The following is a 13,578-nucleotide window of genomic DNA, read 5'->3' as shown; positions in this document are numbered from 1 at the left end:
CTTATCCACTAATCTTCTTTCTTTATTAATTTATCCTATTTTTCTTTTCACCCCTTAGAGAGAAAAAAAACAAAACAAAAACTACATTGCCACCTTCATTTTGGGCCCTCATTTTCAAATTTAAACTCGTGCCTTGCGTCCACCAACTTTGACTACTACAATCACGACCTGAATTTTTTTATATTCAAGAAATAGCGCACTGTGTATACACGTTTTCATTTGTTTCTGGTATTGCGCTTTTTACCATTTTTTCACTATTGTTTTTTCACGTCAACTGTTCTAAAAATCTTCAAGGTGATAATTATGTATTCAATTGAAGGGTATGGGGAAAGACAATGGTAACCCTCAAATTTGAATATTTCAAGCTAAGTAGAGTAATACAATGGTAACCCATATCTACACTAATTGGTGCTACGAGTTCGCCTTATTGATGACAGATGGCAGCACAATATTGGTTTGTTTCTATGGGAACCCACACTCTCTAGTGAGAGACAATGGTAACCCACAATTCAAAATGGAGGCAGCAGCTAGCAGTAGTAAGGGAAGTTGTGATATTAATGCGATTTTAAGTGAATTGTCTAGTGATTCCAGTGATTCTGGCTGTTTTGATGATGACATTAATGATCCAGACTTCAGTTTACAGAAGGAGATGGAAGATTCTACTAATATTAATTCTAGTACAAGTGAGGTAAGTTTTGTTTTCCACCATATGTTGTTATTTGCTGGTTACCATTATCTTTGTGCGGGCTAGTTAAGCTGCGTTTTTATTCGGATATTGAACTATTATACAAGATCATGATACTGAGATACAGTTAATATGCATTTTCATACAACTGTACTGTAATGTATAAATCATACGATGCTTACAAATGTAGTATACTCGTATTTGTGGATTACCATTTTATTCATCATTTCATTGATGAGGTTACCATTTTATTGATGTAACGGACCTAATAATCTAAAATGCCACTTTCTATACAATATCATTTTGTTACCAGAATGAAGAGGACCACAACAGGATTGGCCCTCAGAATAAATACATCGCAATGAAGACATCAAGAAAAAGTAAAAGGAAAGTGAACAAACAAAGGAAGAAACTTGCAAGGAATAGTGGACTTGAGTACACTACAAAAAAAGGTACAGTGATCCAGGTGGGAAATGTACCTGGTGCTTCTTTTAAATGTGCTAAAAGGTGTTTTGAACGGACTGGAGAGGGACTTATACAGAATATAAACAAGTCATTCTGGAACATTGCGGACTTCAACAGACAAAATGCTTATCTGTTCGGTTGCATGCGGCTAGAACCCATAAAAAGAAGATATACAGGCAATGAGATTAGTATACGTAACAACACTGTGCGATACAGTGTAATAAAAGATGGCAGAAGCACTGATGTCTGTAAAGTTACATTTTGAAGCATCCATGGTTTACAGCACAACAGAGGTAGGGTAGAAAATATACAATCAAAAATGCAAACAGGGGCTACTACTCCACCAGATGATAGAAGAGGCAAACACAAGCACAGACCACATGCCTACTCAGATGAAGACGTGCAGTTAGTTAAGAAACATATAGAAGGTATTCCAAAATACAAAAGCCATTATAGTAGAAAAGATAATGATGATAAATTCTATGTGTCAATGGAATATTCTATACACAGTTGCTGATATCAAAGCAAATCCTGTATCTTTCGATAAGTATCATTGCATTTTTATTGAAGATTTCAATATTTCTTTCAAATTGCCCAAATCAGATACTTGTCCAACGTACGATTCAAATGAAATTGAACTGATGGCTGCGAGAAATGACAACATGGAAAAGTTAAAACAAATAAATGTACAGAAGGATTACATCTCAGAAAAGCCCAGGCAGGCCAAGATAATCTAAAAGTACAAACACAGCAGGTTTTAGATAAAGATATCCATGTAATAACTTTTGATCTACAACAGGCATTGCCCACTCCTTAACTCTCTACAGGCCCAATGTTCTATAAGAGGAAATTGTTGACATATAACGTTAGCATTCAACCCTGTAACTCCTCAACCTGTCATTTTTTTTGTTTGGGATGAAACAGTAGCATCCAGGGGTTCAGATGAAATAGGCAGCTGTTTACTGAAGTATTTTGAAGATCACGATATAGGGGGAATAAGTTGATTGCAATTTCAGACAGCTGCTCCGGGCAAAACAAAAACTGGAATATTGTGTATGTTTGGATGCTGCTTATTGCAACAGGAAGATTTTCCTCCGTTGAGCACCACTTCCCTCTTTCTGGACACTCCATGTCGCCAAGTGATCGAGACTTCGGTGTTGTGGAGAAGTACGTTCGTCGACATGTGCAGTATGTGGGTGGACATCTTGAAGAAGTGTGCTCAAAAGAGACCGTTTGATGTCCATGTTATGAGATCAGAAGATTTTGTGTGCTGCAGTGACATGAGATGTTTGTTTAATCAGAAGAAGGGCACAAGGTGTTACTCCGAGATAGTGTACGTCTCATCCTCACTGCAGACGAGCCAGGGATCATGTTGGTATCAAATGCTTTTAATGGGGAAGAATGGCAGAAAGTAAACTTAAACAAACGAGGTCGTCCTTCAACCTTACGAAGTACCAGTCTTCGAAAGAAGTATTCTGGGTCACTTCCAATCGTTGCAAAGAAGAAACACAACCTCATTTCTGCACTGAAATGGATACCTCCAATTTACCACGACTTCTACAGGGCCATAAAAAACTTAAGAAGACATCTACAATTGAGGATGAGTATGTAGATGCCTCTGCAGATGAGATGTGACAACATTCAGCAGCCTTGTGCTAGTTGCAGGAAAACAATGGTATGCCACAAAATAAGTTGCCAATTGAAAGAAAACAGTATAATTTGTTCATTATTAATTCAATGTTTATATTTTTTTCTATTGATTTGTATGCTTCAGGCTTTGAACAGCAAATACCAGTTGCATTACTAATAAAAGTCAATAACTTTTATATGAAATATTTTTTCAAACCTTTCCAATTGAATATCTCCATTCATAGCCAATGTGGGTTACCATTATATTTCCCCATACCCTTCAATTATATTGAATCGTATTATAAGAATATGTCTAGGTACATTTTCGTGAACTAAGCAAATACTTGATCATTAATCTATCCTTCAATCTCCGTCAGCATTTGAAACTACAGCACTTGACGTTGTAAACACCGCGCCGATCTTCTGGAGCTTGCAAGTTACTTCGGTTGAGCTGCTCGTCTTCGGCTTCTTCATGACTTTAGATCTTCATATTTGGATTGTGTTGTGACTTTATGCCTGGCGGTGTATGCAGTCTGGCTCATTTAACTGTTCTCTGCTTTTTGTGAACATTGTGAGACAGTGCCAAACATCGCGTGTGTCATGCTGATGCTCGGAAGATTACGCATTACTTCTTTCAAGTGACTTACATTCCACTTCGTCTGAATTTTACAGTGCCTACCCCCATCATTTTTATATTGCCTCTATGATGACCAAGACTGGGCTCGAAACCGGTACCATTTCCACTTTTAATTAAATAAGAATGTAATCTCTACATCTCTTATTTACTTGTATTGAATAGGTTGAACTACCATATTTATTATTTCAATTTAACTATCATAAGGACGGAAAAAAAAAAAAAAAAACTGAAAATGTAGGATTGAAACCATCAATGATATGTTCCATTTAATGCTAGGCTAGCAACCACATGTGCTATGGTGGAACAGTGAGTGTATGCTTGTATTAAGAATAGATTAGAGTACATTACTCACTATTTCATACGCTTTTCTCGTCGCTGTAACCTCGTTTTAAGCATTAATTTCGCATTTTGCTACACATGGTCATTAGGCACAACATATTAACATAGTGACATGCTAGACTAATGTAGACATTTGATTCAAATGTTACTCGGCACAACACATCAACATAGTAACATGGTAGACCGACATAGATAAATTATTTGTATGATGTAAAGTTTTTCGAATGGTCTATAGCAACTGTTGGGTGTGGTCATAATCGTTTGCATGCTGAACTTATGGGGCATTAGTATTGCAAAGGATACCAGTATAGAAATACTGACCATACAAAGTTGTCGCATGTTTGTTGGGCTGCATAAAACAAAATTAGTAGGCCAGTATATAAGTTTTTACACTTTCCTCCCGTTTACAACAGTATTCTTGGGGTTGGTTGAAAAGTGTAAAATTACTTTTATCCTAATGAATCACATTCTGCCAAAGAGTGCCCTTTCACTAAAGGTCTACCTGGCATACGAGCAATTCTGAACCAAGAACTTGCCATTTTATCGACTTATTTTTAGCATCAATATTTCTACAGAATATTTCAATATTTCTCTTAATGTCATGATTTATCAACATGGGAAACATAACTAAATTTAGAAAACCTTATGCCTTCTATAGATTTATGGAACATGAAAATATCTGCAATCCTGTAACATTTCAAAATTAATTAATTCTACATTGCTGAAGGAGATTTGACTGTATAACTCTATATTTCCTAAGCTGACTTTGGACTTTCATTTTTGTATACCACATGCCAGGCAGGTAGGAGGTGGCACAGGTTTTCTCTAGGATATGTAGTATCCCTTAATACAGATGAATGGATAGACAGAAAGGACAGAAAGGACAGAAAGACATAGATATAAAAATTAGTGAAGGACATTACCGTAATGTATTTCCAGCCTTTCTCTACATCTAGAGGACATGGTTTCGTGACACATTCTCCTTCCTCTATTCCATAATGTCCCAGAAATAAGTCAATGGCATCCTGGAAAAAAAAAAAAAAAAAGTCTAAGTTTAAAAAATATGGTAAACAATTAAAAAATAATCTATTTGCTTTATTGTACATGAAAGGAATTCACTCTGAACAAAAACTGGGCGTGAAAACTATTTCAGAACAGATTGGGAACAGGATACTTAAATAGAATTATACAATAGAAATGGCTCAGAACTACGTGTACAGATTTTATAATACATCTAAGTGCAATGACACAGTTAACCCCAGAACTGTGGACTGTCTTTCCAGAAGACACTGTGGTATTTCATCAAGTGCAACTGTCTCTCAAAGAGACTGTCTCTGAATTCATATGCAGTTATGTAGTCAGTCATCATATGGCACCAATTTCAGATTGTTGTGGTGGTTGCGAAGTGTTTTTTCTTTCGTTTCAAAAGTCTTTGAGAAATAAATGAAGACTTGCAGGCTAGAGAAGTAGAAGCATTTTTGTCTTTCATCACTCTGACACTTCTCAGGGCCGAGAAGCAATGTGGCTGTTAATTTTGTAGTGGACTCTGAAAGAGAGCGCTGATATATAGATTTTTTTAATTAAGTTTTTTTTTTTTCAATCTGCTTTACACTGCACCGACACATACAGGTCTTATAGCAATGATGGGATAGGAAAGGGCTGGGAGTGGGTAGGAAGCAGCCATGGCCTTAATTAACGTACAGCCCCAGCATTTGCCTGGTGTGAAAATGAGAAATCATGGAAAACCATCTTCAAGGATGCTGACAGTGTGGCTCGAACCCACTATCTTCCGGATGCAAGCTCACAGGATGATTTATGCAGATTTGTGTGACTATGGTGAAAGTTATTATTGTGTGGACACAGATGAAAAGGCAATAGATGAAAGCAGTGGGAGTAATGGTGATGCAAAGGGTTTTCAGAAGTTCTGAAAGAGAATTAAGATGAGGACAATGTCTTAAATGTTTAAGCAAACATTTCAGAAGTGTCAGGCTAGATATTCTTCTTCTTTTATGGCCACATTGGACCACTTCAATAATTTTCTGGACATCATCTTTGATAGGTTTTCTTTCCGAATTGTCTAGTACCTTTCATTCGTTCTGTTCTTTTCTGTCGTTCCACATCTGGACACCACAAATCTGGTTTCTGGTGTCCTCATAATGTGACCAAGAAATAGGATCCTCTTCCTCCGTATAATATCTGTGATGGGCTCCAGTTCTCTGTACAACACTTCATTTGGCATTATCCACCATTGTCCATCTGTATGATATTTTTAAATTTATGCATGTCCTTGCTGTTTTTCTCTCTACTTTTAGGATTTTGTAGATTCCGTTTCTCTGAGTGACTAAAAAAGAGTTGATAAACTTAACTATAATAGATGCTGTATTTGTTCCTGTATTGACTTGTCTAAACTTATAAAAAACTATTTAAAAACTGTACATGCTTGATTCCACCTTGTCAATACACTTTTATCCTTGAATACAATTTATTCATCGAACCTGTTTTGGGAACATAAAACATTCCCTTCATTAGCGATTATTAAAGTCCAACTTATTCATAAATATCAAAGGACAAAAACAATATAACACTTTCTTCTGTTTTGTCCAAAATTTACAGAACGATTATATCATAATTCACCATATCGATGAATAAACAAATGTTAGTGGTATATCAGGAAAACTATTATTACATAAAATATTTAATATTTAATTGATTTTGAATGAGAATCACTTCCTAAATACACTGAAGATCTTTAAGTCTTATCTTTTTCTTCTCCCCCCCCCCCCCCAAACCAGACTCCATACACGATTAAATGTTAGTTTATACAATGGGTTCTCCTTCTGCAATTATTTCATTCAAACTTGATTAAAAGTTTTTTTTTTTTTTTTAGCAAGATACATTTCTAAACTTTTAGAAATAAGCATTCTTATCTACTTGCTAAAATTTTCAGAAAAAGGAACATCAATATCACAAACAAAACTGATAATACTAATAAGATAATGTTCAATTAAGATAAAATTGAAAGTAAATTTATATTTCATTAAGTAGGAGTTTACAAATTGACATGCCAAACATGTAGGGAGCAATACGTAGGACAGTCTGGAAGAAGTTTGGCTATAAGGTACAAAGAACATAATAATGCAGTTAAGCAAAGAAGATATTCAGCTATGGGAGAGCATATGGTTGAAAAGAATCACGAATTTACAGACATTTCTAACGACATAGAATTAATACATCTGGCCACAAAGGGAAAATTCATTAATGTTTTAGAAAGCGAGCTTGTCCTTAAGGTAATCACATAAATGGGATTGTAAATAAAGGGTTCAGATCTCTGCACATGGTTATGAGGGTGTTTAGGGGTTGTAGTAAGGATGTAAGGGAGAGGGCATGTAAGTGTCTGGTAAGACCCCAAATAGAGTATGGTTCCAGTGTATGGAACCCTCACCAGGATTACTTGATTCAAGAACTGGAAAAAAATCCAAAGAAAAGCAGCTCGATTGGTTCTGGGTGATTTCTGACAAAAGAGTAACATTACAAAAATGGTGAAAAGTTTGGGCTGGGAAGAATTAGGAGAAAGAAGACGAGCTGCTTGACTGGTTACTCCGTATTGAATGATGTTATACACAGCAATTATAATAAGAAGTATTCTTTGTCCACCTATTCAATACAAATCACCTTTTTGGTGTTTACACTTTCATACAATTAATTTCTCTACGGGACATGTTTCGCTCTTATCAAGAGCATCTTCAGCCTTAATCTTAATTTTAAAATGATGTTCTTGAACAGTCGTAAACATATTAAACAGTCAATAGTTAATATTAAAATTACAGCAGTCTAAAAACCAAATTACATTACATCTAAAAAACAACATTAAAGCTCTTCTTAAAGACGTGATAACATGAAAAAATTAAAATTATCACAATGTCAATTTAAAACTTTGTGTCTGAAACTATTATTGGATCTTCGTCTTAAAAACAGTAGTAAATGTCTTTCTATAAAACAGCACCAAGGTGAACCCCAATCTTACTGAAAAACGAAAATAAAATGCAACTTATGTGACGTGGTGTGTCCACAATGTGTGTTGAAAAATAGTGCCCACAAGCTGAAATATGGAAACACGATAATCCATATTGCTTTAAACATAACGGACAGGATGCAGAATATGAGAAGGAGTCAAATGTGGGCTCTAGTTGAAAATGCTGATCTACTTGTTTACAAATGTAGGTAGTAAGTTATGTTGCACAAATTTGCGAGGTATAGAACGCCGTGCTTGACCTCCGCCCAATTTATATAGATAGTGGGATAGTGGGATCTGTAAAGAAAAAAGGGGGAGAATTTAATATTGTGTTTCCTAACTGACCAACATTTAAATGGGAACTTACTTGTTATTAAGATGATAGGTATGTCCTTCTGATTAGGAGTTGCTAACTTGTCTGCCAGTGTGGCTCCTAGTATTGTATTTGTGTGATAGAGGTGGTGGGGAACCTAGGGTGGGAGAGGAGATGGGCAGATCTTTCTGCGTTATTGCCGGTATAGGAGGGGCTCTTTTATGAGTGACGGGAGCTTGTTTAACATTTGGAGGAAGAATAGAAGGTAATGGGGAACCTGGCGGGGGAGAGGAGGTAGGCGGACCCTTATACGTCATTGGCGATATAGGAGGGGCATTCTTACGAGTGACAGGAGCATGCTTAAAGTTTGGAGGACGGGTATAAGCCTTCGTATTTAACAACTTAAACATCTGTTGGATTCCTTTCTGACCTGATTTAACAGTATTTAGTAACTTGGGTGTTAATTCATGTAAAGGACTTCTGACTTCTGTATCATCATTGAGATTTTTATCCTTATTATAATTCTGATCCAAAAATATAGAGAGGCTTTCCAATTCGTTCAATAGCTTACCTTTTTCCATACTCCTAATTAATGTCAAATCTTTTTCTATGGAAGTAAAATGATGTCCTGTCTCTTTCATGTGTATACTTATTGCTGAGTATTTATAATGTTTTTCTGCGTTATAATGCTCCATGCACAACGATTCAAACTTCTAACATTCCACGCTCCGGCTCGCAGAATGTCAGTATCCATCTTCCTGATGATCGCCCCCCTCTCGTGTAGTCCCCACCCGGAGATCCGAATAGGGGACTAGTTTACCTCTGGAATATTTTACCCGGGAGGAAGCAATCATCAGTACATCATTCATACAGAGAGAGCTGCATGTGCTTGGGAGTTAGTTAGGGCTGTAGTTTTCCGTTGCTTTCAGCCGTGTAGCAGTATCAACACAACTAAGCCATGTTGAATATTTAAAAGTAAATAACCAAAATAACACAGAATTTGAACAGTTGTGAGACTTTTCTTCAAACACTGTGCCATGTTCTAGTTCAGAAGTGCCTGCAATACAGGTGAACTTGATCTTGGGGTCAACCGTAGCAACACAAACATTGCATAATAAATATGAGACATAAAAGGTGTGCAAATCAAAATTAGTTGATTAAGTGCATAAATAAAATCAACATGCCTGTCCTTTACTCTATACCACTCCACAGCTTTCTTTGGAAGACGTACCGGTAGAGAGATAATCTTCATCAGCGGAGTTGAGAGAGAGAATCTTCATCAGTGGAGTTGTTTTTATCCATTGTGTCGTACCAAATGATGCCATCCTCTGAGCCATCCATCGCGTTAGATATCCTGGTCTTCTTGAAGCTCTTTGCGACAATGCGCTATTTGAAATTTGATTTTCAGTCAGATATTGTCCAATCTATTTCAATCAACTTAAGTCTTTCCATATTGCTGAAATACTACATGAAACTCCTCTTTTTAAATAATAGCATTCATTTTCTTCAGATATGTTTCAATCAATCCAAATAATCTTTCTGAAGGCAGAAAATAGTTGCCTGATGTTCTGGGGAGTACATGTTGCCAGCCACTTTGTACACATTGTTAAAATGTTTATGTTTTTATTTTATTCAACGCAACATCTGCAACTAGATGAATGGAGTCACAACCTGAAAGATCAGCAATGTTAATCTCATAGCATACAACTGAAGCAACCTCAATGGAAGATTTTTTGGCCTCATTTTCTGTCCATGAAAACATGGATTCATGGAGTCTGTTGACATAACCTTAACTACTGACAGGTTGTAATAGTACAGCTAGCTGCCTCTGTGGATCAGTGGTAGAGTGTCGGCCTCCGGATCCCAAGATAGCGGGTTCAAACCTGGCAGGCAGAGGTAGTCGGGTTTTTGAAGGGCGGAAAAAAGTCCATTCGACACTCCATGTTGTACGATGTTGGCATGTAAAAGATCTCTTGACACGTTTGGTGTTTACCATACAAAATTAATTAAATCTCAGCCATAGACGCCCAAAGGAGATCCGGTTTACTCTGTCTGCCATCTAGTGGGCCTAGAATAAAACAGAACGTCGAAACTGGCGAGCAAACATCCAGATGGTGTTGAATTGAAATGTCTGCACCCGGTAGCTGAGGCCAATCGATTTTTATTATTATTATTATTATTATTATTATAGTACAGCTGCCTAGTATGATGACGATGGTGGTGTTTGTTTTTTAAAGGGGCCTAACAGCTAGGTCAATGGCCCCTAATGGTACAAGATAGAACAAAAGGACGTGATATTTAAATTTTAAAATATATCCACTGACTAGAATTTAAAATAAATGATGAAAAATAATTATGAGATTAAAACAATCAGTGGATCTAATTCGCAATGTCTTATTTTCTAATGAAATTATAGAAAATATAGGTTATAATGGAATAAGACATTGCCTTGATGTACAGAGATACATATCATTCAACTTTCACTATCCCTCATAAAATGGACGACGAGGTCTGCTGACTGCTCGTCATCTCATAGGATGAGGGAAATGGCACTATGGCGTATATCGACCAGGTCCACGCACTCCGTAAGGATGTGTACCACGGTTAGATGACCGCCGCAAGTACACACCTGGGGGCGTTCACTCTTCAGTAGGTAGGAATGTGTTACTATGCCAGGACCAATCCCAAACTGAAGTCTTCCATAACCTTTGTAGTAGTAGTTGTAGGGTGGCATGGAAAGCTGCATCAAACCAGTCTATGGACTGATGACTCAAACAACAACTTTTAAATAACAACTAGTGCACCCGTGCTGCTCCACAGCATCCAACACTTCTTTCCATACAATACTCTCTGAGCTTCAACCATTCGGCCGTATCTGGATCTCAACATTTGCAAACGATCTTGCCCGATCTTGCAACATAACTTGTCGTGGCTGAATACTGATTCGGGGAAGTAGCCTACCTACCTTTTCAAGCGTTAATCTCTGTGTTTTATTAATGGTCATACAGAAGGCTAGTTGACTTGATATCTTCACGTATGTACGTACGTAGACTCTTAGTAGCATGTAAGTTATTTGGAATGTTCTGCCATCTGTTAAGTATATTCAGAAGTTGGGGAAGGAGGAGAATCAAAGAGTATCTAGCAGAGAATAATATTCTGCCATGATCAGAGGAAGTGTATACTCTCTGGCTTGACAGGTACAAATCAAACATGGCTGCATGCAATCACATTACTAAGGATGAAAATCACATATGTATATCAGAATATTAATGAAAGTGTTAGTAGCTTAGGAACCTGCTAGGTACATAATGTAGTGCGGGATAGGGTAAGCCTTCGCCTGCAATTATTGGAGTGACGATTTAATCATTTGATTTAATGATTAGTCGAAGTTGGCTGAACTTACGAGACCTATCAATGTCTCATGATTCACCGACAAAAATTTCCGGAGAGAATAAAACAAAAATGAAGCAAATCGGTCCAGTAGAACAGACGGACGGATTTGCCAAAGCTGTTTTTAGTAGACACTTTTAATACATAGATTTTATAAATAAATTTTTTGAAGTTGTATATCTCAATTTTATATGCAATGTTTTGTATTCCTTGTGTAATAACCACATTCCCCCCCTGCCCCTCCCTCGAGTTTTGCCCTCTAAATTTTAAGAAAAAGAAGGGGAGAAATTAAATAAGTACGGTACTAAGATTTTTTTACATTCAAACTGAGCCTCTGTTAACAACCAATATCATTTCCAGTGTTTAAATCTTGTTTGCTGGCCTTGACATCCTGCCAGTATCTCTTGAGCCAATCGATTAGTGTCTTCTTATGTTCTTCACTCAAATGTGCCTACTGCACTCTTATCCATTTTAAAACACTGATAGCTTTTGACTATTTGTCTAAATTCTGCCCTGTCCCTGATTCTGTTTTCTGGGATACTGATCCATATCAGATCTTTTTCACATTCTTGGAACCACCTCAACTGTATTGGTTTTTGTTTTATGAAATCCTGCATTTTCTTAGTTGGTCATTAGTAACATGGAAGACGTTCTTATAGAAGATTAATCTTTTCTTTTTAATTGTCATTGGTTCTTTTTCTCTGTAAGTTCTTTATTGGACCTCAAAGATACTTGCCCACTCACGGCCGTAACTTTAAATGTGCCTTCTAGACTCTGATTTAATTTTAAAAGCCTGTATTTTTTCAGTCAATTGAAGAAGAATATTTTGTTTTTAATTGATGACTAGCAGTTTCCCGCTGGCTCCGCCCGCAATGTACAATGTATGGTGTTGTTCGTTACTATCCTCACGGATGTATTTGCAAAGTTCCGACTTTATGAAATAAAGCACATGATCTGCTGCAGTAATAGAATGTAATATTGTGTCAAGAAAACACTTGAAAATACATTACACAAAGAAATTGAATTAAACGTTCCTTGGAACAACACTATGCGCTGAATTGTTGAAAAGTCCTTGAAAGATCTTCGTCATGGAGACAAATGTACTCATAACTTTTCTCAGAATGTAGCAATTTAAGTAGTTATTACCTCAAAAGAAAGTGCTTGATCCACTGAGTGTTTTTAGACCAAAACCAACTGCGAACATCAATTAGAATGAAAGATTTAATTGCTTCAATGAGAAAAAAAATGTTGAACAAATGGGACGTCAAATTGAATGTGCACTCATAACTTTCCTCAGAATCAACCAATTTGAATAGTTAAGAGCTGAAATGAAATATCGTGATCCACTGAGTGTTCTCAGGTCAAAACGAACTCCGTATCTCAATTAGAACCAAAGATATAATAGCTTCAAAGAGACAAAAAATGGAAAAAATCAAATAATTTGAGGAAGGCGAAAGTTAAGTGATTTATAGTGCCTGATGACAAATCTGTGCATGAATACCTTTCAGTTAGAAAAAAAAAAAAAGGAAATCGACCGGATAGAATGGCCGTACTGACTGACCAATTTTTTAAATATATAGATTAGCAGTTTTCCGCTGGTTCCGCCCGCAATGTACAATGCATGGTGTTGTTCATTACTATCCTCAAGGATGTATTTGCAAAGTTCCGACTTAATGAAATAAAGCACATGATCTGCTGCGGTAATAGAATGTAATATTGTGTTAAGAAAACACTTGAAAATACATTACACAAAGAAATTGAATTAGACGTTCCTTGGAACAACACTACGCGCCGAACTATTAAAAAGTCCTTCAAAGATCTTTGTCATGAAGACAAATGTACTCATAACTATTCTCATAATCTACCAATGTAAGTAGTTATTACCTCAAAAGAAAGCACTTGATCCACTGAGCGTTTTTAGACCAAAACAAACCATGTACCTCAATTAGAACGAAAGATATGATTGGTTCAGTGAGAAAAAATGTTGAAGAAATGAGATGTCAAATTTAATGTTCACTCATAACTTTGCTCAGAATGAACCAATTTGAATAGCTAAGAGCTGAAATGAAAGAACCTGATCCACTGAGTGTTCTTAGGCCAAAACGAAC

At 36.6% G+C, this 13,578-nt stretch overlaps 1 protein-coding gene across 1 annotated transcript in view; it reads right to left on the bottom strand.

Annotated features, from left to right (window-relative positions):
• Sac1 (Sac1 phosphatase) overlaps positions 1 to 13,578 on the bottom strand; it is a 273,269-nt gene that overhangs the window by 72,214 nt on the left and 187,477 nt on the right. The window contains exon 11 of the mRNA XM_067150216.2: positions 4,679 to 4,780. Within this exon, the coding sequence (XP_067006317.1) occupies positions 4,679 to 4,780 (102 nt within the window). The remainder of the gene's footprint in view (positions 1 to 4,678; positions 4,781 to 13,578) is intronic.

Source organism: Anabrus simplex, chromosome 6, assembly GCF_040414725.1.
Source record: "Anabrus simplex isolate iqAnaSimp1 chromosome 6, ASM4041472v1, whole genome shotgun sequence".
NCBI classification, from domain to species: Eukaryota; Metazoa; Arthropoda; class Insecta; order Orthoptera; family Tettigoniidae; genus Anabrus; species Anabrus simplex.
The sequence above is the reverse complement of the archived record's forward strand: the minus strand, read 5'-3'. Positions and strand labels throughout refer to the sequence as shown.